This window comes from Kwoniella botswanensis, chromosome 1 (assembly GCF_036426115.1).
Source record: "Kwoniella botswanensis chromosome 1, complete sequence".
Taxonomy (NCBI): Eukaryota; Fungi; Basidiomycota; class Tremellomycetes; order Tremellales; family Cryptococcaceae; genus Kwoniella; species Kwoniella botswanensis.
Genome location: NC_088599.1, coordinates 16,897,128 through 16,923,746, shown reverse-complemented (window position 1 = coordinate 16,923,746; position 26,619 = coordinate 16,897,128). Strand labels below are relative to the sequence as shown.

The 26,619-nt window shown below is 44.9% G+C and overlaps 6 protein-coding genes across 6 annotated transcripts; 3 read left to right on the top strand and 3 right to left on the bottom strand.

Annotated features, from left to right (window-relative positions):
- Window positions 1–217: 217 nt before the first annotated feature.
- On the bottom strand, window positions 218–6,485 carry L199_006405 (uncharacterized protein; the record flags this gene model as incomplete). Its single annotated transcript, XM_064892104.1, has 28 exons — window positions 218–354; window positions 411–681; window positions 767–833; window positions 896–1,057; window positions 1,130–1,244; window positions 1,314–1,605; window positions 1,663–1,781; window positions 1,842–1,945; window positions 2,007–2,108; window positions 2,169–2,330; window positions 2,386–2,456; window positions 2,515–2,611; window positions 2,696–3,165; window positions 3,229–3,558; window positions 3,612–3,619; window positions 3,683–3,921; window positions 4,063–4,149; window positions 4,252–4,553; window positions 4,606–4,632; window positions 4,687–4,702; window positions 4,765–4,842; window positions 4,910–5,280; window positions 5,411–5,590; window positions 5,660–5,685; window positions 5,755–5,773; window positions 5,864–6,064; window positions 6,178–6,273; window positions 6,387–6,485. 28 exons carry the CDS (start codon window positions 6,483–6,485, stop codon window positions 218–220), a joined length of 4,248 nt encoding a protein of 1,415 aa, XP_064748176.1.
- A 414-nt stretch (window positions 6,486–6,899) lies between these two features.
- On the top strand, window positions 6,900–8,367 carry L199_006404 (uncharacterized protein; the record flags this gene model as incomplete). The annotated part of the gene is made up of 8 exons (XM_064892103.1): window positions 6,900–7,047; window positions 7,110–7,210; window positions 7,297–7,445; window positions 7,504–7,516; window positions 7,580–7,657; window positions 7,735–7,822; window positions 7,881–8,101; window positions 8,320–8,367. 8 exons carry the CDS (start codon window positions 6,900–6,902, stop codon window positions 8,365–8,367), a joined length of 846 nt encoding a protein of 281 aa, XP_064748175.1.
- Window positions 8,368–11,250: 2,883 nt separating this feature from the next.
- On the top strand, window positions 11,251–14,112 carry L199_006403 (uncharacterized protein; the record flags this gene model as incomplete). Its single annotated transcript, XM_064892102.1, has 1 exon — window positions 11,251–14,112. The coding sequence occupies one exon, from the start codon at window positions 11,251–11,253 to the stop codon at window positions 14,110–14,112; it is 2,862 nt and encodes a 953-aa protein (XP_064748174.1).
- Window positions 14,113–14,609: 497 nt separating this feature from the next.
- On the bottom strand, window positions 14,610–15,707 carry L199_006402 (uncharacterized protein; the record flags this gene model as incomplete). Its single annotated transcript, XM_064892101.1, has 2 exons — window positions 14,610–14,968; window positions 15,080–15,707. The coding sequence occupies 2 exons, from the start codon at window positions 15,705–15,707 to the stop codon at window positions 14,610–14,612; spliced, it is 987 nt and encodes a 328-aa protein (XP_064748173.1).
- Window positions 15,708–16,231: 524 nt separating this feature from the next.
- Window positions 16,232–17,398, bottom strand: L199_006401 (uncharacterized protein; the record flags this gene model as incomplete). The annotated part of the gene is made up of 5 exons (XM_064892100.1): window positions 16,232–16,599; window positions 16,664–16,840; window positions 16,909–17,122; window positions 17,198–17,257; window positions 17,312–17,398. 5 exons carry the CDS (start codon window positions 17,396–17,398, stop codon window positions 16,232–16,234), a joined length of 906 nt encoding a protein of 301 aa, XP_064748172.1.
- A 1,663-nt stretch (window positions 17,399–19,061) lies between these two features.
- Window positions 19,062–25,484, top strand: L199_006400 (uncharacterized protein; the record flags this gene model as incomplete). Its single annotated transcript, XM_064892099.1, has 14 exons — window positions 19,062–19,792; window positions 19,850–20,671; window positions 20,724–20,908; window positions 20,967–21,490; window positions 21,550–22,173; window positions 22,225–22,645; window positions 22,705–23,031; window positions 23,088–23,236; window positions 23,298–23,511; window positions 23,565–24,137; window positions 24,222–24,615; window positions 24,675–25,103; window positions 25,172–25,351; window positions 25,415–25,484. 14 exons carry the CDS (start codon window positions 19,062–19,064, stop codon window positions 25,482–25,484), a joined length of 5,643 nt encoding a protein of 1,880 aa, XP_064748171.1.
- Between the last annotated feature and the right edge of the window lie 1,135 nt (window positions 25,485–26,619).

Below are 26,619 nucleotides of genomic sequence, written 5' to 3'. Positions count from 1 at the left end.
TTTTCTATATACCATACACAACTTATACTGAACCAGAACAATTGAATAGAAAATGCAAAGTATATTCATGAAATATGTTTTTATATTTATGTGGGTAGTATCGTATGTCAAAGCTAGTCAAGAATAATGCAAGGAATAAGAAATGAATGGGATATGGGTTGATATCAAAAGGATAGGAACGTAACCATAAGCGAATCCTTTGTTCGCCAAATGGCGCTTACAAATCATCAGGTTCGGGATTATCGAAATCTGAATGAACAGAGTAGGCAGAGTACAACGAACCATCTTCGGCATTGTACTCTGAAGGTGTATTGAGATGCTCGTCAAAGTAATGTTTGGCGACCGATCTTGGGGCTGTAATGGGTCAAAAATCAGTATGAAGTTTTATTTGAGCGTAAGGTATAACTCACTTCTAGGTGTCTTGGGTAATCTACAGTATTCTCCAGTCTGCATAATACTCCAGGCTACCAAACCTGTCCAACCAGTCTGGTGGGATGCACCTAAACCTCTACCATCATTACCATGGAAGAATTCATAGAAATGAACGTAATCTCTGAAATTCGGATCACGGTTCAATTTCGGATTACCACCGTTAACGGCTCTTCGTCCAGATTCGTCCCTTGAGAAGATGTGGATAAGTCGATGTTGGATCTCTTCGGCACATCCTGCTAATGACATGTACTAAAACCCAGAAAAGAGGTATCAGCTATATCGTCCTCAACTTCGACATGATTACTTTACCCGAAGAAACTAAACACAAACTCACATCTCCACTTCCTGTTGGACATTCTACTGTCAGGGTATCACCATAATATTGGTGGAATCGTTGTAGACTGAACATGAAAAGGAGTTCGTTAGTTGGCGATAGAAGGACACTTTCATTGGCGCAACTCACCTCTCGATAAGTAAGAAGTTGACAGCGAACCAAATTGGACCTCTCCAATTGGAATTACCACCGAACATTCCTGATCGAGAATCACCCGGCCAGTACCCTACACCAAAGTCTTCTCCGTTGACATTCATGGAGAATGGATGTTCGTGGTGGTGAAGGGACATACTGCAGGATCATACGATATTAGCGATCTGCACATCCTCAAGACAGCATTGCAAGTGGTGACGACAGACTCACGATCGTACACCATATTCAGATAAGAATTCTTTCTCATCCAACATCTTCTCCAAGATTCGAACGAGTCTTTCTTTAGATGCGATGGCAAGTAATCGTCTATCACCTCGTCCTCTCTCTGTTCACACCATACGTGAATGATCAGCTATACCATAGGCTAGGAATGAACAGCTACTATACCACTCACCTCTGATATTAGCGATGTTTCTAGTAGAAATATCAGGTCTATTCTCAATGAACCAGTCCATCCTCTTCTTGAATCCAGGGAATCGCTTGATGACTTGAGGTTCCAAGACCAAGGTGGCATACAGAGGCATCAAACCGACCATGGATCGGACAGGTAATTGTTGAGAGTGTCCATATCCCCATTGAATAGCATCATAGTAGAAACCATCTTCTTCGTTCCACAGAGAAAGTTGTTCGTCGTTGGAACCGACAAATGTCATCGCATCAGAGATGAACAGGAAATGCTCGAAGAACTAAAAGAAATGTCAGCTTCCTGACTGCGAGCTCAGATGGGTGGTGAGCTGACATACCTTAGAAGCAATATCCTCGTAAGTCGGATTATGTTTAGCCAATTCCAAGGCGATCGATAACATGTTCAAACAGAAGAATGCCATCCATGCTGTACCATCAGCTTGTCGGAGAGTACCACCTTCGGTCACCAATATCGTCAGCTGCTGAAGGAACTCTACCTCTTCACGCCTTAGCTCACCAGTAGGCAATGGTTCAGATCGGTTGAATGGACCAATATTATCTAGACCCAAGAAACCACCTTCGAAGACGTTGTTTCCGTCTGCATCTTTTCGGTTTACCCACCTATATAATGTGGAAAGTCAGCTGACGAAGAACGGACTTCTGGGCAAGGTAGTTGACATACCAAGTGAAGTTCAGCAGTAATTTCTGGAATACCCTCTCCAAGAAGTCCAAGTCCTCTCTTCCAAACATCTTTCGTTCAATCTTGAATACTCGGAATGTAGACCTGTACTCATTGATGTTAGCTAACCGAAACCTCAGTGTTGACTGGAAGCAGACAGCTTACCAAGCGTGTACAGGAGGGTTGACATCACTGAAATTCCATTCGTAGGCAGGTAAAGCACCATCAGGCTTCATGTACCATTCTCGAGTCATCAAGTCGAGCTGCTTTTTGGCGAAAGAAGGATCGACCATGGCAAGAGGGATACAGTGGAAAGCGGTATCCCAGCTGAGTACGGGAGGTCAGTCAGAGGAGGCTAGAGGTAAGGTATCGATATACTTACGTAGCGAACCATGGATATTCCCACTTGTCCGGCATAGAGAGGATATCATTGATATACATATGTTTCCATTCCTATTCGTAAGTGACGATCAGCTGCTGAGCACGAAACGCAAAGGGAAAGCTGACTCACTCTATTTCTGACCCATTTTCTCTCCGGTGGAGGAGGTGGTTGACCTGGATCACCATCCATCCATTCTTTTTGGATATATTGATAATATTGTTTAGTCCTATATTACGTCCATTCAAATCAGTTGTGATTTATTTTGACAAAGCTGCTTTCAGGTATTCTCAACTGAGTACATAGGACGTACCAAAGCATACCACTCAAAGCTTGTCTCATGATATTCCTCAAATCTTCACTTATAGATCCTCTCGAAATAGCACCATAGAATTCATCCGCATCGATCCTTCTTTCTTCGATATTATCATCGAACAACTCTTCATCCAAGATCGAGGGATCTTCATCAGGTGAATAAGGAGTCATCTTCAATCTGACGACTACACAACCGCCTTTTCCAGGTACATCCTTGAACTCGTAGTGCGCACCAGCTTTCGTACCTGTTTTCTCGGGGTTGACGAATTGTCGACCACCGTGTGCTGATGTAGGTCGAGGAGGAGGTTCGATAACCTGTTCAGCCTCACCGTCGGACCCGTCGGCTTCGCTGGTGGATGCCTCTTTCTCTCCGTTGGTTTCGGGTTCAACAGGTCGGTGAGATGGGATGATATGATCGTGGAAAGCATCTTTAACGTAAGGTGTTCGGTTTTTACCGTTGTACAATCGCTATGATCGATATGTCATGAGCTTATATTCCGCTCGATAATCGCGACGAGTAAATCAGCTCACCTCGAAGTTGGTCTCATTCTCAGTAAAGAGCAGCTCAGGTACGATACTTGGTCCATCAACCAATACCACACCGCCTTTAGCAGGCGCAGCAGGTGCAGGGGAAGGTGTACAGTACAGTCTGGTATTACCGAGTGATTCTTCCGAAGCGTAAATAACACCTTCAGCTTCTTGCCTTACGTTGGGCATGTTCTTGGGTAATTCCTTAGGCCACGACCAAGTATTCCTAAAGAAGAGCTGAGGCAAGATGTGTAGATCTGCTGGGTCCGGTCCACGATTGTATGCTGTAATTCGGATCGACAAAGCATCGGCGAATTCTTCATCCTTCGCATACTATTGATGACCACTTAAGTGATGTGATCGGATTATCGACGAAACACAAATACAAATACATCTACACACTCACATCAGTCTTCAAATCCTCTTCAGTAGAGGATGAGTAGGAGTCAAGACTTACTGAGTGTCTCGGCCAACCAGAAAGTTTCCATCCTGTCCAATTGTTTAGGTGGAACAGTCTGAACATCTTCTATACCCGCATAACCACCTGAAGGGACTTTACACCACTTCTCAAATGCTTGGAACACCTCCCAACCCCACTCTCTATACTGTTCGTCGCCTGTTGATCTGTACGCTAGGAAGAGGGACTCGACAGTCTCGGGTCGAAGGATGTTTCGCCCGTCGATCAGGACTCCGTTGCTTCGTGGGTTGAAAGGGGTCAGTACGAGTGGGGCAAGTGGGGTGGAGTGGGGCTTGGGAAGATCGCTTAGAAGGACGAGACTCATATGGAGGTTTTTCTTTACAGTTTTTGGGTGACATTCAAGGTGAAGCTTTACTTACAGGTTGGGCTTTATATACCAATCCTCATCAGCAGCCCTCTGTTCATCACTCCATTGTACGAACATTGCAATTTCCGGTGCTAAGCCACTACAATCCAGGACGTGAAGAAACGTTCAGCAATGCTATCCTTTGCTCCCTGTAAATGGTTGCAATGATTAATGAAATAAGTGGAGAGGGGAGGTCACGTACGTAGCAGTCTCATGAGTCTTCATACAGCTCTCAATGATCCCTTTCCCAACCACGAAATCTTCCTGTTGAACTTCATCCATATCTTTCCAATCAACCGATCGTTTACCACCTTCGGTTATACCTAAGATGAAAGATCCACCGAGGAAACACACCAGATGGTCTTGTTTAGGTACGACCTGCCAAGTTTGACTTTGATCTCTTGGGTGTCTGGCAGGATGTAACTCTTGAGTAAAGATCAATCCGGATTTCTTGGTTTGTCCGATCAGGTGTTTCTTGATACCTCCCATGGCTTCGTCGTACATCTATGCTACAAGGTCAGTTTATCTTGAGATGATCAAAAAATGGAAAGCTTACATCTCGATAGACCGGTTCTTCACGATCCTAAAGTATATGTATCAGCTACGAAGTCAGACAGGCGTGGCTCAGCTGACTTACAGTCTGAAGCCATTGTCTGAGCAAGTGGAATAGATGTCAGCAATGCCATCAAGCTTTTACGAGTGAAAATCAACTCACTTGAGAAGATATTCGTAGTATGAATCACCTCTTGACCCAAGTCTGATCTCCGAAGCGACAAATTGACCGTTCATAGGACTACATCAGGTCATCATCCCAGTAATTAGTCTTATAATTACACTAACACTCATAAACTCGGAGTTACCTGATGAAAATCGGAGCGATACCATCATGTACCGCCTCTCCTCTGATGATCTCCGATACCCTTTCAGCCTTTTTCCAATATACGTAATCTCCAGTGAGATGACTGAGGTATTTCAATTCCAATTGTAGACTCGCAGCTTCAGCTAGTGAAGCTACACCTTGATTATCCCTATCTGGAATTCCGTCGCGAGTAGCTAAATTGATACCTGACCAAGGTAAACCCGAGGGACTTGAGAATGCACCTAGGAGTCTCTCCCCGAGATCTACAGCTAGATCAAGGAATATCGGGGCATCTTGCTGGATTGAGGGGTTGGTATGTACTGAGGTGAGATAGTGGGCTGAGAGAAGTCCACCGAGAATACGGATTGTCGTCTTCATATGGCGAATTGGCGATGCGTGAAAGAGTCAACAAAACAGCGGGAGCAGAGTAAGCCAAAGTAAGCAGAGTGAATCAGCTATAATAGTTAAGTATAGATGATTCAAGCGGTACAGAGAAGCTCACCTCGAAAGTATTGAACACTGCATCTTTCTCAAAACTCAGTTCATTCTTACACCAATCCCTAGCCCTTTCGTATTCGGGTATCAAGTCAAGTACTAACAATGCATCGAGAGAATCTACGATGGTATATCCTATACCACCCGCCGAAGTCAAGTTGGAGCCGGATTGCGAGAGGGGAGAGAACTATGATGAGGACAAAAATCAGCAAGGGCGCTCTCAGCTGATTTTGTGCGGTATATAGGGTAGACTCACTTCATCTGAACCCCATGCGTATTTCTCTACATGCATCGAGGTGACCAATCAGCTACTGGCCATATACACATCTGACTAAAGTAGCTGAAACTCACCGTACGCATTCCAACTCCACTAAAAAGCGAATCATCATCAATCAGCCCGACCCCCCCAGATCAGAGGATTAGATTGGATATTTAGATAGAGACGTAGATATGAACATACAATGAAAGCATCTTTCACCGCTTGTCTCTTCTCCACATCCGCTTCAAGCTTTATACCACCCACCGGACTAGGTATTTCGGAAGATATCAAAGATTGTTGATTCTTTTTACCGAATTTGAACCTTGAGGTTGAGGATATCTTCGTTGCTAGATTCTCTCCCTCACTTGTTGTTGAAGGTGTGAAGAGAATTGGATATAATGTCTATATGGGAGATTGCAAGTGATGTCTTGGTATTAGTAAACTCTCAGATCTTGACTTTGTCGAGAATGCTACACGCGGAAGCTGGATGATGAAGGGTAATGAGGGTGACTGACCTTGTACCCGAACCATACTACTGCTCCCAGCCCAGCTAAGGAAAGTATCAACCTTACAGCATTCAACGTCTGAATCTGCTCAACCTTCTTATCGATCTAGACATAGTGATCTCCATCAGCTTCGACGTGCTCTAGCAACGTGCTCAACATAGCTGATAACATGACTTTGGTCGATGTCTGGCCGTATAGCTGACAGGAGTGGGACATACCTCCTTCTTGTCTAAACGTTTACCTTTTTGATCCGAGGGTAACGGCACTTTGACCTGTTCCTTCTCGCCTGGACCTTGTCTCTGACGTATCTCAGCCATCCTGAGCAAGCAAATCACTAGCAATACACCGAGTACTGAGTTGAAGATCGCTCTGTTGCGATATGCGATATGCGATATGCAGTATGTTGTGCTGTGCTATGTATACAGTAGTTGTGGTTTTCAGCTGAAGTGCTGACCTGTCCCACCCCGCAGTACGCATTCGATCTTGAAGCCGGACGTGAAAGGGATCCCAAGTGAACAAAGACACACCGACACGTGAAGCGAACAGAACTGATATTTCCCGATGGAACCTAGGTATCAGATCGGCGATCCCCGTCGAGGAGATCGTACCATGTCGAGAAATGACGACTTGACATACCGTACGAGACCCTCTCAAGTATCGAGACATTACATATAGCACAGATTTATTGTGCAGACATTTTTTTTTGGAAACAAGTGCTATACCAAGCCAGTATGACAGTGACCAACACCGAGGAAATCCTCGCACTGGATTGTCAGAACCTCACCTACTCATGGGTAGAAGGTGACGAACCCGTCTTAAAGGATGTTAATCTGGATTTAAAGAAGGGTGATAGATGTTTATTATTGGGTGCTAATGGGGGTAAGTGATAATGATCACAACATGTCAAGATCCGAGAGTGTTCACTGATGGATTATTTTTAGCTGGGAAATCAACTTTACTTCGTATTCTAGCCGGTAAAAGATTGACTAAAACTAGAAGTTGCAAGATTTTAGGTCAAGATGTATTCATGAATCCACCTGGAGTAAGTTCTCGATCCTCTTCTCCGCGTCCCATCTGAGACGACATAAGTAAATAAGCTGGGATGTGCTGAGAGTCTATCGTGTACAGGGAGTGGTTTACCTAGGTACGGAATGGTCTACCAACCCAGTGGTCCGATCGGATATCGTCGTATCTCATTTCCTGGATAGTGTAGGTGGTTATAGACATAAAGAGAGGAGAGATAGATTGTTGCAGATCTTGGATGTTGATTTGGATTGGTAAGTTGTGTTCTTATCTGAGAACTCGGGATAAGCGCTAAGTCTACTTGACTGGTAGGCACATGCATCAGGTCAGTCATATTCATCTTTCTGACGTCTATCTATACATGACTGACTGGTGAAATCTGAGATAGATCTCAGATGGTGAGAGAAGACGAGTTCAGCTCTGTATGGGATTGATGGGAGAGTGGGATGTTTTGCTCTTAGATGAGGTGTGTTATGCTGAGCTTTTTTTCTGAGGAATATAATGATAATATTGCGACTGTTGACTTGAGCATTCCTTATTTAGGTTACAGTCGATCTGGACGTATTGGTTCGAGCGGATCTTATAGATTTCTTGGTATCTGAATCCGAGATCAGAGGAGCCACCATCGTCTGTGAGTATCTGACTGGTGTTCCCCTCCGTGAGCATCAATACTGATCACTCTTGCCCAGACGCAACACACATATTCGATGGACTCCGTAATTTCCCCACCAAGATCTGCCACATGCAACTTGGTTCGACACCTCGGGGAATCGTATCATGGCCTCCTGCGAACGTACCGGTATCGGAATTGGACTTGTTCACCCTCGCTCTAGGCTGGTTGAGAGAAGATAGAGAATTGAGGAGAATCAAGGAGAAGGAAAAGGGGAGGGTGAGAGGTCCAAAAACTGATGTGAGTGTCTACGACTGAGTGCATTGCACTGTACACCACGGCGCAAGATTCAATAAACACTAAGAACGACGAGGTATCCAGACAAGTACCTAGGGTTCTGGACTCGAGGTGTTCAAGATGGTAGTCTAGTTCCTCGAGGAACGTTCTCGACGTGTTCGATGCGTTCACCACCGATGAAATGGATGATAAAAGCTGACTTGATTGTAATGACATCACAGACAAAAGACCGTATCACCTTCTATGAGAAGTACGATTATTCTCATTAGTTAGAAAATTAGAAGAACCCCGGTTCCTTATCAATGTCTGCTTGAACATGTTATATAACATCATACCATTCAACATTCTTTGCATCAACTGCATATTCATCAGAAAGCATCAACTGCGGAAAGAAAGAAAGCACTTAACACCAAGACGTCATTCGTTGTAGTCAGTTAATCAAACACAATATGCATTTTCGCTTCATCATGAAATTTATCTCCTTGCTTGGTAGATTCCTCTTTCGACCAAGCTACTTGACATTGTCGTTTCAGGACCGAGGGGGTTCAACATGATCGGAGAGGTTTACTCCGGAATCTGCTGTATGGTATGGTATGACCTCTTTAACTTGGTATTGGGCGTCGGGGGGTGGATGCACCGTTTTAGGTTGATCATCACTTGTCGCTTTGAACCTCTGGGTATACGTATGACAGCTACAGGTCAATGACCATCTCGGCATGCTGATCTTCCTCCCATACCTGATATGTTATCTTCTGCCTGTGGTATTCCATTCCAGTGAAAAAGACAGACCAAGTTATCCAAGGGTATTCAGGAAACCATGAGGATATTGCCGTAATCACATGTTTGGGCTGTCAAGCACATCAGAAGAGGTAAATAGGAAATGAAAGACGTCATTACGGTCATTGGTATGTCAGTTAGCGTTCCCGTATTCCGAGAATTACGACACCTCCTGTTTTCAGGCACACACAAATAGCAGTTCTCGTATCCTCAAAAGTATTTTGGGCTTGTCTGAGAGAAAATCTGAAGAAGAAGATACGATGATACAAATCAATGCATGCATCAGCCTATATCACTCATCGACTGTATCATATCATACTGCACTTCGACCTTCGGTGTGAAGTGTATCGCCGAGAACGCTTTGAGCACGTCGCAGCATCATCACCATCAACAACCGAAACGTTCCTTCCCATCCCTGTCCCTTGTATATCCCTTTCCAAACAAAAACTTTGTCCTCGTCCTTCTGTCAACCCCCATCAACTCATCGTTCATCAAGTCTTTGTTCAGTATCGTCATAAATTTGCTTCTTGTGCATTCCTTAACACGAACGTCTACCTCTAACAATCGGTTCATCCCCATATCACAATACAATACAAGTGATCGGTCATTCGGTTTGTAGGCTGGGTCATTCAGACCTGATTGATTACCTATCCCTGTCAACCTTTCACACCTTAATCATTCGTTTGTTCTTCCTTCTCACCCCAATCATTTACAACCGATAAGACTACCAACATCGACTGGTCACATTACCCAACACTCCAAAAACTACGCACTACCGATAAATAAATAATCTACCCGAGCAAGAGAGTAAAACCTTGTACAGCCTTTTTCACGCTTCACCTCCACTTCTATCGACCGACGGTGAATGGTTGTTATTCGACATTTACGACATCCCTTGGTCTTATTCCCATCATCCTCATCCGATCTGCGATTCATCGCAATAGGTCAAGGCTTGGCAAAGATAGGTTGGGATATCACAGGAGGATAGAAGATAGATAGAAAGATAGAAAGATACAGATAATTGGGAGGAAAATCAAAAGATCAGAAAGTTGGTTATTCGTTTGTTGGACGGACGCAAGACATCGAAGAACGTGCTGTGGTCAGTTACGCTGTAGGTGAGTTGACCATCCAACTGGGATCTTTCAGCCTTCAGTCATAAAATAAATCTTGTCCCTCGTCGTATTTTTGATATCATTCGAGCCTGAAATGCAGTTGTCTCAGTGAGATGACATGACGTTCTATCTCATTGGTCATTTCACTATTGTGACTGTCCTATGTCTCAAAATGTGTCTTTCTTAGCCTGCTCTCACTTTTCACCCTTGCCTTTTCTAAGAATGAATCCATAGATCATATCATACCATATCAGTGTATCGCACAGAAGATGGAAGCATCATCGGAAGTGAAGAAGGCTAATCGGATTCTGCTCCCCTCATCTGTAGGACATTAGCTTAGCTGGTTATCGGTCGATCTAACACCAATTACCACTCATTCACCGCTCCCTCCTTTCCATACCTCCCTTTACTGTAGGACTGGAGTTGATAGTCATCGTATATTGATCAATCGATCTCAAGTCTACCCACTTCACCAAACACCTTTGGACTTGCAAAGATATCCACCCAGACTACAAGTACAGGTGAACGGAATGGCTATCTGACAAGTAGAGAGAGGATCAATCAACCAGAGGACATAGGCGCTGCATTACGAGGCACTGAGTGAGTAGAATCACCTAAACTTCCTTGATCATCCTCTGTTTGCTGTTCTGTTCTCTTGGCAATTCATCAACTCCTTTCTCTTGTATTGTGTTTCCTTTTACATCGCACTCACCTTCCTTTCTACTCACCATCTTCTATCCCAGATACGCCACCTCATCTCTCCCTGCCCCCTGTGGAGACACGCATGTTCTGATATTGTCATTCCCCCCGTCGATCCACTCCATTATATACGTATCTGACTAACGTATCCTTTCCATTCATGAACAGTCAACTTGATCAGCGTATAACCCCTTGCTATCTCATTCCACCCCAACCCACTCGAGGACTGCCTACCTTCGTTCAGAACCGTATACTTCCTTTGATATTTTTACCCCGCATATTGTGCATCGCCCTATTAAGATAGATACAAGATTGCGTTTCCGCTCCGTGCTCTGATTTCGCATCATAGCACAGACCCCCCAAAGAAAAGAGCTTGTTTGTGACAGAAGGGATTTCCTCGATCTTTTCTCTTCTTACGCAGCTCCACCAAAAAATCTATCTGCAATTTACAGACATAAAGTGAGTCGAGTGAGTATCTCTTCTTTCGCCTTAGCTTCATGCCGATACAATCATTGACTGATTGGTTTGTTTCTTTCTTTCGGTACAACAGATACACGAGACAACATGTCTGCCGAAGTCGAAGCTCCCCGAAGCCTTTCAGCTTTCCCTCGTCCCACTTCACTCTTCGTCCCCGATGTCCCTCGCTCCGTCCCCATCCTCGATCAGAACGGTTATTCTCCCTTCCCATCTTTCCCAGGTGGTCGTAATCGAGATCCATACGGATTGAATGCTTTCCTCTTACATCCCGATGATTCGCTGTGGAACTATGTCGATCCTATGCCTGATCCCAAAGCGGCCAATGGACCGGGCGATCTACAGAGCTTGACAAGTGCAGATGGTGAACAGAGATCTGCATTACCTAGAGTTAGGAGTGTAAGAAAACAAAGATCGCTGAGCCTGATGAAGAAACCCTCGCCACTCTCTCAGCCACCCGTTAGCAGCGGCGAAGAAGATGATGTTATTGATGAGAAACCTGTGACATTACAGAGGAGCAGAAGTAATAGCGTACCGACGAGAACAGTTCTTTCGGTCGAACAGGACGAAGCTAATATAATGGCTCTGGAAGAAGAAGAGGAGATGACACTGAAGACATCCAAGTCCGGTAAGAAATCGCTGAAAAGAGCTTTCACCAAAGCTCGTAAATCCGTCTTTGGCATCAATGAAATCGATCCCTCGATACCGCCTGTTCCATCATTTCCTGAGCCTCCTGTTCTTCTCGCTCCTGCTAGATCAGCTTCATCATCCGAGTCACTCGACCCTTCTACACCGATGACCTCAAGATCCAATTCGAATTATAGCACAATCAGCTCTGCGAGTTCAAGCAGTAGTTCCGAAGGGGTCAAGACTCCAGGAGAAGGAGTATCTCTCGACGTAGCTATAACAGGCTCAAAACTGGCCAACGCATTGCAGGAAGCTGGTGAGAAGAAGAACAAGGGGAAAACTTGGAGGGGATGGTTGGGAAAGAAGAATAGTAAATTATCACCAAAAGATTCTGATAACTCTGGGTCGAACACACCTCTTTCCGATTTATCTGCCGAATCTACACCTAATTCCAGTACACTTGATCTACCTTCGACTATACCAAAAGTCACCCTTACCCCCTCACCTTCAATTGTCACTCCCCCTCGAGTGTCCACTCCCCTTCTTCCACCTTCCGAACAGCTCGCTCGACAACATACTTGGGCGTCAGAACAGCTACGTCGAGTGTCCATGCGAAAAATATCCCAACTTCGATCACCATCTCCTCATCCTCTTGCTCTCTCTCTCAAAAGGCAGAATTCCAAACTCCCAGACGAAGTAGCATTTTCAATTCGATCGGATCAAAGGGTCTTCCCCATGAGTGTCAACTCTCATAAGGGTCTGGAAGGTGATTTGACCCCTGCTCAAGGTGGACTATGGTTGAACATCGCGATAACCAAAGTCATGATCAAGCTTGATCGAGGTGAACAACCGGAGGGTATATTGAAAGTAAGGAAGAATTTGAAGAAATCGATCGTCCCCAGACCAAAAGGTGCTTTAGATTTCATCAACAGGCCGCCATACGAAGAACGTAATATGGTGTTTTACCCTGATAATGTATTCTCACCCATATCAATGGCTAGACCAGGATATGGAGTTTGGGATTTAGATTTTTCACCTTACATCTTAGGGTTATCAGAAATATACGAACCTTCCACGCTATCTTGGCCTACTCTACCTAGACTCTCGACTGAAAATCCCAACCTTCCTACAGAATTTGTAGATGCGATTAAGGCTTTCGAGACGAAATCGGAGGACGAGAAATCGGAAATTCTCAAGTCGCCTGAATTGATACTAGACGCTTCGATTGCTCTTAAGACCTTGACAGCCAATGCTAATTCCCCTTCACCAATTACTACTCCTATCGCTACTCCTGTTATCACTCCTGCTGGATCACCCAAGAAGGAAAGACCACTTTCATCGTTTAAACCTAAAGGTCAACATTCTCGATCAAACGATGGTCATTCAGTATCATCAGCTTCATCGGAGTCAGAATCGGAGTCGGAAACGGACAATGAAAGTGAAGATGATGACGAGCCATTAGCAGTGGTTGCTAAACGTCGATCCCAATCATTCCAATCCCAACCTCGTCCCGCTGCTCGTACTACCCACTCATCCAATCCTCCTCTCACCCAATCTCGACCTGCCACGCACGTCCGATCACTCTCACAACCTGGTGACAAGAAGGCTGCTAAGCGAGTCTCGATGTCTATGGAAGCTGAGATGAGATGGAGAGAACTGCAAGCGCGGGAAGCTATGAGTTCAGTGGCTCGAGCTAGGGAATTGAGGGCGCAGAACGAAGCTGGACAGATGGAGAGACAAGCTGATAAAGATAGGATCAAGGAGAAGGAAGCTAAGAGGAGATCCTCAATGATGGACTTGAAAGATACTTTACTACCTACTCCTTCATCGACATCGAATAATAAACATAAGAGGAACTCATCGGCATCTTTTGGTATGACGACTTCGAAAAATCACGGATATCACTTGTCACCTGTGCCAGTTCCTGCGGTGACCGACGTGAACAGACGTAGAGTCCATTCACATAACCCCCAAAATCATCTTCAAGCCCCAGTCCTCACCAGACCGGAGAACAATCGAACGAGATCTTCAGGTAATGTTCAACCTGGTAATGAGAGGAAAAGATTCTCCTCCTTTTATGAACAAAAATCTAATTCTACTACTTCTTTCCATTCTCATTCCAATCCTCATGCTCATCCTCATCAACACTTTGTTCATCAACATCAACAGATGGTCTTGCCCATGGGTTATGCTCATCCTCAAATGACTATGAACGTACAAGGAGGATCGATGTACGGTATGGGTATGTACCCTTATCCTAATGCCGCTCAGCAATTTCATGGCCAAAGTATGAGAACTTCTCCAGGTAGACCAAGGATGGCTTAGGTATAACAATATTTCTTTTGTATATATTCGTTCGTGTAGCTTATAATCATCTTACATTTAATCATTCCGGACTTTTACAATTTCAAATCCAAGCCATATGGACAATTCACATCAAAACATCGAACATTTTCCTTTTCCCTCTCCTATATAGATAGCATTTTCCGACTGTTTACCTTACCATTACCATCAATCATACGATTATATTCACTTGTTGATATCACATAATTTTTAGCATACATACATGACATTCATTCATTCCATCTTCTGTCTTTCTCAATTAGTACCTTTCACCATTCCATTTTCAGCATTGTTAGTGATTGTAATAGTTACATGTGATTCCTGGAGATGGGACAATCCACAGTCGTCACTTGATTCTGTGTCGTGATGTTCTATGATGAATTCTTATGCATACATCTAACTCATACATACATACAATCGGAGATAGACGTACAACTTTCGGAACTTTTGGACATGTCCTCTTGAGTGTGTTTGGGTATTTACGAGTTGAATATACGTGAATGCTGTAAATCATGTCTACTCATTAATATCTCACCTAATGGCCAAGTAGTCTTTGGGCCTGAAGGATCTGTTTCATTGGTCCATGACCAAAAATCATCTTCTCCCTCCTCCTCTTCCTCTTTCTTTTGGAATGATATCCCATTCACACGTTGGCATTGAGAATCCACAGCATCCAAATAACCATACCTGTACAACGCTTCCACTTGATCGTCGATTATTTTTTTAAAGGGATGTAGGAGCAACTGACTTGAGGCGTATGGTCCGATGAGGTTGAGACGTACGGCTGAAGAGAGGAGTGAACGAGCGTGAAGGAATAGATGAAGATGAATTGATCGGTCTACAAACAACAGAGTATCAGTCAGTCAGTCGCCATTAACCAAGTTCATGTTCACGTACATGCCCATGGTAAAGATAGATTAGTATCCTATGCTATGCAAGACACACTCACCTAAAGATAATCCAAGACAAGCAGTCATAACACCCCAACAAACCGCCAAATGACCTGGCGACCTATTTCCTCTTATACATCTCTTGTACAAATTGATTATCTTCTTCGCCCTCGTCTTGTTATTACTTTCACCATCTATATCATTGACTTCTTCTAATCCAGCAGGATTTGATAAACCCCTCGTATACAGAGTTAACATAGCTACACCTTGAGCTTTCGATGCTCTCCTTCCTACATGATTCAACAACGTAGATTCGTTATACTTATCCACCTGTATGATATCTTCTACTATCCCTTCTACATCCAAATCCATGTCTTCGTGGGGTTGAAGGAGGAATAAGGATAAAGCTTTGTGTACGATTTGATAAGCGTCCATAACGAATGTGCAAGTTGTCATACTGTAATTTTCCACTTCCACTTTGGCGAAATCGGATATACCTTCTGGTATACTTCTTTTCGAAGATGCACCAGAGGACGAATATGAAGGTGGAAGAGGAGAGAGGAAACCGTGTTTGGCGAATGATTCTAATCCCGAGGAGGACACGAAACCCCCTGTAGGGAGGTTGGAATCTAGTAGGACGTAGAGGAGATGAAGTTCCTCAGGGGAAGGGTGTTGGGAGACGGTCATGATGCGTGTACGTTGACAATGTAAGAAATGGTGTTGATGATTGAACTGTTGGAGAAAAGAGGAATTGCGGAACTCGTGGATGCACTCGGACGAAAATGTCGGCTAATCTTATCTGTCAAACAGGAAATTTACTGATAGACTGTAAAAGTACATCACGATAAATAAGTACTCCTACATTTCATCTGTTTTACATACACTATCCTACACCAAATGTGTCAACTGACAGCGTGTGTCCATGGCTAATCATCCAGTAGGTCTGTTCCAACAGACCGAATGGTGATTGGAACGACATGGTGGAACTTTTCTTTCTGCTTGTCATTGCGGTACGCCATGCAATATGCACAGCAGATTCTTCCCAGCACACAAGCTTTGCATTATATGCTATATACTTGATCACCACATAAAAAGACATTGTAAAAAGCGAAACGAAAAGAAAGAAAAAAAAAAAATGTTCGTTTAGGTTAATCAAGGCATAACAGAAAAAGACGTTGAAGAAACATTCACGTTAATCTAGTTCATTAAAATTAGAAAAGAGCAACGACAGCACCAACCAAAGCTACTACACCACCGAAAGCGGGAGCAGCGACATTAAGAGCACCGGATGAAGATCCAGATGAAGAGGCTGAAGCGGCGGAGGCAGAACCACTGGCAGACTTGGAAGCAGTGGTGCTGGCCTTGGAAGCTGAGCCGGTAGCAGCGGCACTAGCGGCTTTGGAGGTGGTTGATGAACCGCTAGCAGCGCTGGCACCTGAGGTGACGGCGGCGGAAGTGGCAGCAGTGGTACCGGAAGCATCGGAAGCGACGGAAGCATCTCCACCTGCGAGATCTGAGGCTTCACCAGTAGCGGCGGCACCACCTCCGGTAGCGGTCAAAGTAGGAGCAGAGTATCCATCTGTAAGTGGTGAGCATATGTCAGCTTTCGCTTATGGTAGTGGATAGCAGATGATTTGACTCACCAGTGGTGATGGCGGGAAGAGCCTCAGTGGTGAATGATTGATCGGCACCGGTGTAGTTCTGGTTCTGACATGATTCTTGGAGAGCCTCGAAATCGGACACTTGAGTAGCAGCGGTGTTACCGTTGGCGGTGTTACATGATGCACAGTTGTAGATGTTGGCAAGGTAAGTGGCATCACCTTTAGACCAACAGGATAACCATCAGTAAAATGCCATGTTGTGGGGAATAAGATATAGTATAACTTACATTGACAAGAGATATCAGAGGAAGCACAGGTGTCGAATGAACATTGGAAGAAACATTCTTGAATAGCGGTAGGACAGGCAGTTTGAGTCGAAGTGAGAAGAGAAGAAAGAGCGGAGGCGTCGTTAGAGCTCAAACATGATGAACATGAGTCGACGTCGGTGGGGTAGTTGTTACAGAAACAACCGTAAACTTCAGTAGAACTTGAGTAGGTGGTCTATGAATCACATCAAAACATTTGGTCAATTCACACGAGGACTATTCGAGTCAGGTGGGAAACGCTTGTACTCACCTCACAAAGGTAGGCAGATTCGATGGTGGAAGAACATGAATCTTGACAAGCGGATGGGATCTATCACAATCAGGTCAGCTAGTAAAACTAGGCGGTGAAGTCGAAAAAACTCACGTATTGCCAGTTAGGAGCAGCTTGACCATTTACAACGGCAACACCTACAGCGGCAGCAGCAGCGAAGAAGAGAGTTTTGGCGGACATTATGTTTATATAGTGCGTTTGATTAGTCGTAGAGATGAGATCGATAAGGTCGTTAAAAGAACGTGAGGATAAATCGATAATCAAGATTGAATTAAAGATGAATAGTTAGTTTATAAAGTTTTCCTTGGGTAGAGATGAGAAGAACAGTGACGATGAGATGGGGATTGTCTTATATCTTGATGAAACTGGATCAGATCAGTACTCACAAAGAGCAAAGACATCTGACGCGCTGTTTGTGTTGTGTTGACGGATTGTACGGAGTAACCGGATCAAAACAACACAAACAAACACATGAACATCCCTAAAGAGAGAAAGAGGAAATAACGGCAGATCATTACATCTTCAGGCATCTGATCAGAGGAAAATCAGGGCATCACACTAAGAATAATGACAATGATATAACCCATCGAACGAGGATAGATGTGCTTGGATCGTGGGGCCTGAACACGAAAGTAAGGTACAATGCAGGACAGGAAAGTAAGGTTGATCTGGAACAGCTGCGTCTCCTTCCGTTCTTTGCGAGTAAGATCGTCCTTCCTCTCAACAGCGTGTTGCTCCTGTCATCCCAGATCCGCACTGGCGTAAAAATCGGGAGTGATGAACTTGTATCTCGATTCAGCCTGACGTAGAAGTCAGACAGCGGATCATCATGAGTGAGTAGTCAGCACTGCCCGATAGAGGTATAGGCTGCAGTAGGAGGGGACAAGTGACAACTTCCGAATCGCCAGCTACCATCGTACCAGGATGACGAAGCAAAAGAAAGCAATGATCCAAACAACGCGTCCAAGCGTGCAAGAAAAGGAAAAGGAATCGGTGAAACCCTAAAAACAAATCAAAAAAGATAACACGGCGTCTTCGCGTGCCTGAACCGAGTTCACGGACCCCACCCTCGTCCCTCCTCACTTTGCGTTCATTACTCCGATCGAATCTCAGAACGTGGATGATCAGAGAAATTCATTATTGCGAAATTCATGAGAAGAGAAGAACAAGACCGGAGGACCCATTCTTAAACTTCGGTTACCCGAGCGTCATCGCTGTCAGCTCGTGCAAAGGCGTTGATGGTTGGTCTGCTGACGCGGAAAGGCGTACAACGTGGTTATCATCATGACGTCGTTCTGTTAGACCATGTTTGGTGTGCTGAGGTGCAAGGATGAGCCGGATGAGACGGATTCTATAGGATGACTGACCATCATCGCGGAGTACAGAATCTCAAGCTGGATATGCCTCCAGCTTACCGGTTTGACAGTGAGGAAAGATGCAATCGTCAAGAATGTCGCGCGCAATGCCACGAAAAGATGAAAGTGATAATCCCGACGTGAATTATAATGCCGTACTGATTAGGATATAAGGGGGTGAATGGGAATCATGTAAATACCTCCAACCCATTTCTGAGACGCGTCAATCGAAACCCCCCGTCCCCCTCTCTTGTCTCCTTTTTTTTGGTGGAAGACCATCACTCAGCGACATCGGCAGAGTCGGTGTTCGCCGCTTTCCTTCCTTATACTCTTCTCCTTACGTATTACACTGGGTAGTGGAGGTAGTCCACCCATAGAAGTGATTCCACTCTGTTGATATGTCTTTCAGGTATGTTATATTTGCAGTCTCAGTATCCCCTTCCTCATCTCGGAAGAAGAGAAAAGGTACTGACTTGAAGGGGTATATTATGAACAGACGAGATAAACTCATACTTCTTGTTGATACCGGTACTTCACCCCATGTACGACGAACAGCTGCGAAACAACTATCCGATCTAACTGTCAAAGCCTTCTTATCAACTACTCAACCGAAACCCCAAGCCGAACCCGACCGCAAAGAAGATGTCAAGCCCGACATCGACCTCGATGGCTCGGTGACCCTTTCTACAGGTGGTAACGAGGAAGACGCGTGGAACGATGTGTTGGAAACAATAAGCAAGGTATTACCGTTGCTGAAAAGCAAAGTATCAGATACTCGACATGCTGCAGCCTATGCGTTAGGCCTACTGGCATCATCTTTACCTGAATGGTCACATCCTACCGAGAGCCCCTCAAACCTAGAGGGACCCGATGGAATTATCGATCTTCAGGAGCTGTTGAAAGGTAAATCGACGTTACTTGCTTCAGCGGGAAGGGAATATGTGGCGAAACCCTTACCTGGGGATAAAGCCAAGAGGAGAAAGGCGATGATGGGGTCTTTGGGGCTGGGAGATGCCGTAGGATGGGGTGATGATGTAGATAAAGTGATCGGAGATGAAGATGAAGATATGAACGAAGATAAAACCCAGAATCGGAATGGATCGAAAGCGTCCAGCGTCGAACCGCCTCAACCACCGAAAGACATATTCGAAGGGCTAAGTGCTAGACAGATAACTATGTTGAAGAGAAAGAAGGGTAATATGGTGGAAGAGGCTAATAAGTGAGCTAGCCAGAGATTGATGCCTCTCGGGAGCAAGCTGATTTATTTCTATCTTAGGATGCGAAGGATGAATGAGAAGGCTTCGGGAAGTGGACCAAGTTCGACTGTGCCTTCGCCGGTATCTACTCCACCAGAAGTGCCAGGATCGGCGGCTGTCAAGTCGGAAGATGTGAAATCCGAGGTGGTCACCATTGATCCGGGAGCAAAGGCTAGGGCGGCTGCCCAAGCAGGCTCGGGAGGACAGGTCGAACCCAACGTAGATGCAGATGGTAATCCAATTATCACTTCTTCGCTGAGGGTCCTGAGCCTTGTCAAAAGTCAATCGCCATGGACGACTGTATTCTCGGAGTTATCTCCTCAGCTACACGAACCTGTCTGGCAGATACGGCATGGATCAGCATTAGCTATCATGGAAATCCTTCGCTCATTAGGCCAATCGTACGCTTCGAAAGAACCTGCCTACTTGCTTCATCTCGCTCGGCAATTACTTTCTCTTTTAGTATTAGATAGATTCGGCGATTTTGTTGGAGATACTGTGGTGGCACCCGTTAGAGAGACTGCCGCTCAGAGCTTGGGTATCGTCCTGAAGTATATCGATATAAATGGTGTGAAGGAGATACACAACACTCTGATGGGGATGGTCAAACAACCCTGGGCGAAACGAGGTAAGGCAGCTGAAGGGTTGGATAGAAGTGAGAAGTTCGCCTGGGAAGTTAGACATGCCGGTTTGTTAGGATTAAAATATGAAGTAGCTGTTAGAGGAGATTTATTGGGTTCGATCAAAGAGGAGGATGTCGAAATGAAGTCAGATGTCAAACTTGATCCTGCGATAGACGAGTTGGGTATATTGAAGGACGTAGTGGAGGCGGGTGTATTAGCGTGAGCTCATCGAAAGTTGTACGCCCCAACATCGCTGACGTTCATCCGTTAGGCTGCAAGATTCGGATGATGATGTAAGGACTGTTGCGGCTACTGCTCTTACTCCCATACCCGACATCATAGCTAGTGGACTGTCAAAGACAGACCTAAATGGTCTCCTGACAACTCTATGGGGATGTCTTTCGGAAGGCGGAGATGAGCTCGGAAGTAGTACTGGTGCTGTGATGGATCTGCTAGGTGAGTCATCATGCAAGAGCCCATCACGACCCATTCTAACGACTCCTTCATACACCAGGTGTCCTCATCAGGCAGCAGCAAGTCATGCAGTTTATGATCGAAAGTGCAGAACCCCTTGCCTCGCGAACATACAAATTCATGAGACATCCTATCGCTGCTGTCCGACTATCAGTCATCAAGATCCTCATGGCTATCGGCGAGTTGAGGGAAGTCGAGAAGGTATGGTTATCAGACAATTACAGCTCGCTTTTATTCCAAAATCTACTGTTGGAAGAAAGACAAGATATCAGGGAATTGTCGTTGAAAGCCCTCGATGATGCTGTACAAGAGGTGGAAGAGGAGTGCGGTGAACCAGAAGGAATGATGGATCTGAATACTTGGTTCCCACTAGTCATGACCCCGATAGGAGCACCTTTCGATCAGACCTTGTTCAAGAAAGTGAAAAATTCTACTACGGGCCATAACGTCGATAAAGCCATGATGGCAGGAGATATGTCGTTGGTATCTATGGATACAGCTTTGCAAACTAGATTGACGGGAGCAAAGGCTTTAGGCTTGCTGAGACGGTTCCATGATGAAGATGTGAGTGGGCACTTCTCCCTGATAGCTTGAAGCGGTCCAGTCAATTGATAAACAACCAGTCGAATGACTTGAACCACCTGAAACAATACCTCGGATCGGCTAGTGCGCACCAAGTACTCATGGCCACTGCCATCATGCAGGAATGGGCCCTCGATTACGACAAGTCCCAGAGTCTTAAATCGGAAGTGAGGAGCTTGGGCGCATCCCATGAACTCGCAAATCCCTTAGTGCCGATATTAATCGAGAGAATCGAATCGCCTGTCCCCGCAACGTATCACGAGATGTCTGTCATTCTCCAACGTATATACACTGAATGTCATGCCCTTCTTAACGCTTTCAACGTTGAAGGGAAAATATCCAAAGATAGGATCCCAACCTTACCCAGTCGGCTCGATCCTCTCAGTACCTCTCCGGACGTGTTCTCTTTGACTACTGCCCATCAAGCTGTTGGACCGACTTTCGAAGGATTAGCCAAACTACTTACTAAACCGGCCCAGAAGATCGCTTTGGCAGCGTTAAAGGATAGACAGCGAAAAGTCATGGGTTCCATAGGTTATTTCTCGGTCATGAAAGAAAGGTACGATACACAAGTCATGGCGGGCATAGCCAGTGCGTTGGTAGCTTTGAGAGTTATGCCTTCGAAGCTAGGCCCAGTGATTAAAAGTCTCATGGATGCTGTCAAAGTGAGCTTTAATCTTACTTTTTCACCGATATATTACTGACGTTGGAAGTAGAAAGAGGAAAATGAGATTCTTCAAACTCGAGCCGCTTCCTCTGTAGCTGCTTTTATCGAATATACAACCACTCCACTATTCACCGGACGAGTCAACCCCTCGGACAAAGTCGTACGAAACCTTTTCACCTTCTTATGTTCTGATACGTCTGTCACACCCATCTTCGTGCCTGGTCCAAGTGCTCATACAGGTATCTTCACTCTGAAAGATGAAAAAGCTGCTGCCGCACTTGCGGCCAAGAAAGGGGCAGGGAAGGATGCCGTCGAAGAGACCGAAGAACAGATCGAAGCTAGAGTTACTAGAAGAGGTGCTTTGGAGGCCTTCAGAGCTATGGCTACCCAATTTGGAGATAGATTATTTGACGCGGTACCGAAATTCTGGGAGGGTATAAGCGCCGCTCTGTTGTCGAATTTTGCAATGGGTGAGTCCATCATTTCTTCATGCTTCTGATCTGGTAAGCCAAGCTGATCTCCTGGCCAGGTGCGCATATCGATGAGATCGATAAGAGACTTTCGGACAACGCTCAGGCAGGACAAGACATAATCGATTGCTTGACCTCTCTCAGGCTGATCGTCCCTGAGCTCAACTCCTCGCTCCATGCACAACTTCAAATCCTCTTCCCACCTATCATCACTGCTCTGCAAAGCTCTTTTGCGGTCATTCGACATTCAGCTGCTAAATGTGTGGCAGCCTTCTGCGACGTGATGTTAAATGAAAGTATGAAGAAGGTAGTAAATGACGTCGTACCTCTTGTGGGAGATGCTACTAGGGTGGCATCGAGGCAAGGTGCAGTCGAAGCTATTCATCGTGAGTTGCCCATGTGGTGTTACAGGTGATTGTTAGCTCATATGGCACAAATGCAGACATCATCAAGGTCCTGGACATCAAAGCATTACCCTATGTCCTTTTCCTCATTGTACCTATCCTGGGACGTATGAGTGATCCGGACGAGCACGTCCGCCTGTTATCTACTAGCTCCTTCGCGTCTTTGGTCAAGATGGTACCACTTGAGGTCGGTTTGGCTTATACAATTGCAGAGAATTATTCAAGCTGACATTCGCGTGTTGATTTAGGCTGGTATCCCAGATCCTGAAGGTTTCTCGCCTGAACTTCTAGCAAAACGAGATGAAGAGCGGAAATTCCTCATGCAGCTGCTGGACGGTAGTAAAGCTGAACAGTATCAGATACCAGTGGAGGTCAAAGCGGATCTCAGGCAGTATCAGAAAGATGGTGTGAGCTGGTTAGCTTTCTTGGCGAAATATCAATTGCATGGTATCTTATGTGATGGTGAGCCAACACACGCGCGTTCTGCAAGGGAGACAGCTGACCTTCGAAAGTAGATATGGGTCTCGGAAAATCGCTGCAGAGTATCTGTATAATCGCCAGTAAACACCATGAACGAGCGACTCGACACGCTACATCCAATTCGGTCGATACTGCACATTTACCTTCCCTGATCGTTTGTCCACCGACATTAACGGGTCATTGGTACCATGAGATTCTCAAATTCACTCCTCATCTGAAACCCTTACAATACGTGGGGAATGCGGGTGAAAGAACGATGTTAAGATCCCGATTCCCATATCATGATGTGATCATCTCATCTTACGAATCTGTACGATCCGATATAACCGAATTGACCAAGTTCAATTTCCTATATTGTGTTTTGGACGAAGGTCATATCATCAAAAATGCCAAAACCAAGTTGTCAGTTGCGGTGAAACAGATCAAATCTCAACATAGATTATTATTATCCGGTACACCAATCCAGAATAATGTATTGGAGTTATGGAGTTTGTTCGATTTCCTCATGCCCGGTTTCCTAGGGAATGAAAGGATGTTCAATGATAGGTTCTCGAAACCTATTTTGGCGGATAGGGACGGTAAAGCTACACCTAAAGAAAGGGAGACAGGTGAGTCAGGGTACTACCTTGTCACTAGTCTCGCTGGGTTGGCGATCAAGCTGACTTATGGATGCCTTGTTTCCTATGCATCAGCTACATCCGCTCTGGAGGCATTACATAAACAAGTCTTGCCGTTCCTCTTACGAAGATTGAAAGAGGATGTATTAAACGATTTACCACCCAAGATCATCCAGGATTACTATTGTGAATTATCACCCGTTCAAAAACACTTGTACGATGAATTTTCGAAATCTCAAGCTGCTCAAGAAGCTGGTGAGGAAGTCTCTTCCTCTGATACGTCCAAGAATGGACAAGGTCAAGGACATGTCTTCCAGAGTTTGCAATATCTCAGAAAATTGTGTAATCATCCTGCACTGGTCTTGGATAACCAACCTGAGAGATTCAATCAGATACAAAAGAGATTAGGAGTAGAAGGTGGTACGGGGTTACATGATATCAGTATCGCGCCCAAGATGGAAGCGTTGAAGTGAGTCATATTTGACGGTCGCTTACAATCGTGAAGCTCAGCTGATGTCCTTGCCATAGACAACTTCTGACCGATTGTGGAATTGGTCAAGCTCCCGACAAGTTATCCGATGATGTGAACCAACACCGAGTCCTGATATTCTGTCAACTCCGACCTATGTTAGACCTAATCGAGAAAGACTTATTTGACAAACATATGAATTCCGTTTCATACATGAGAATGGACGGATCGACCGATCCCAAAAAACGACATGCGATCGTTCAGACTTTCAATTCGGATCCTAGAATCGATGTCTTACTGCTCACTACCAGTGTAGGTGGACTTGGTCTGAATCTGACCGGTGCAGACACGGTGATATTTGTGGATCACGATTGGAACCCTATGAAGGATCTTCAGGCTATGGATAGAGCGCATAGATTGGGTCAGAGGAAGGTCGTTAACGTTTATAGGTTGATCACCAGGGGTACTTTAGAAGAAAAGATCATGGGGTGAGTGGTGGAACTTGGATAGTCTACGGAAATGACGCTGACTGATCGTTACTCATGTTATGATATAGCCTACAACGATTCAAGTTGAATATAGCATCTTCCGTTGTTACTCAGCAGAATGCAGGTCTGGGCTCGATGAACACCGGAGAAGTACTGGATCTGTTCAAAGTGTCTGCTGAAGGTGAACCTGTCAAACCTAAGGCTCCGACGAGTAATGGACCGACATCCATGAGTAAGATGTTAGAAGGGTAAGCTGGTCTGATGTCTTGTCGTATCTGACTAGAAGCGGGAACTAACGGTTTACTGAACAGACTCGATGACCTACCTGCTGAAGAGGAATATGCAGAATTATCGTTGGACAATTTCTTGAGTAAGGTGTAATATCATCGTGATACAGTTGATAAATAGCTGTGTGAGCGGTTCTTGGACTTAGAAGAGAAGAAGTATCGTAAACGAATCGGCACAGTATAGTAACATACAGTATACATATTCATAATCATACTCATACAAACATATCATATCATTTGCATATCATCCCCATACCAAATCTGATGAATGAAATCATTAGCTTACAAATTCGCACAGTCATTGAACATGTATCATGATCGATCATCGTGCTGTCATGTTTCGATCTTTGTTCTGCGCATCGAGCACTATCCCAACAGTTGAACGCAGAAGGGCCCTTTTCTTCAATAAAGTTCCCATAGTCCTATCTAGATGGTACCACATACATAAACATACTCGACTGGTCGAAACGGTCCGAACCATAAATGACGATCAGCAGCTTTAGTCTGAATGTCTGGATTCGCAAAATGAATACTCGTGATGCTGTCACGGGGAGCGAGCAGCGTGGGATTCAGTGTGATCCAACGGATCAGAAGTGAACCAAATCATAACGAGAAGAAAGATACGGATACGGAGATGAACAAGATACGGGATACCCTTACATGAAACAAGGTAAAGGGAAGGAAGGGTATATCACGTTACATGCTCATAAGCGAGCTTTCGCACATGATTGAATGGCGTTTTCATGTGCCGCCGGTTCTGATGACCAATCTCTGGTACCCAAACTTAACCTAAAGTCGTTTCTTCGAGACGTATGATTGGGTAAAGCTCCAGTGCGAGGTACACACGGACAGTTATGCGATCTGTTATTCCAGACATCACGAGAACCTAAACAAGCAGCTAGAAGTTGCGGCTTTACTCGGCCGTTGTACTAAAGAAGCTTGTTTCGGCCTTAAGCGGCTGCTTGTTAGTCACTTGGGGTTGCTTTCGCGTGCAGGCACCAGTAAGAACACATGTGGCTGATCTGTTATGGTATACTGTACTGCAGTAGCAGATCTTACGTTAGGTAATTCGATCGACCCGCATCAAATTATTTTTTGAATAGGAGTATTTATGGTGTGGCTAAAGGATCTTATCATTAATCCATATTTGGCACCTTGTTGCCAAGAGTTATGTTACCATCACGCCCAAAACATCGCAGCCACAGCAACGCAAGTTAGTAAGCCAATCT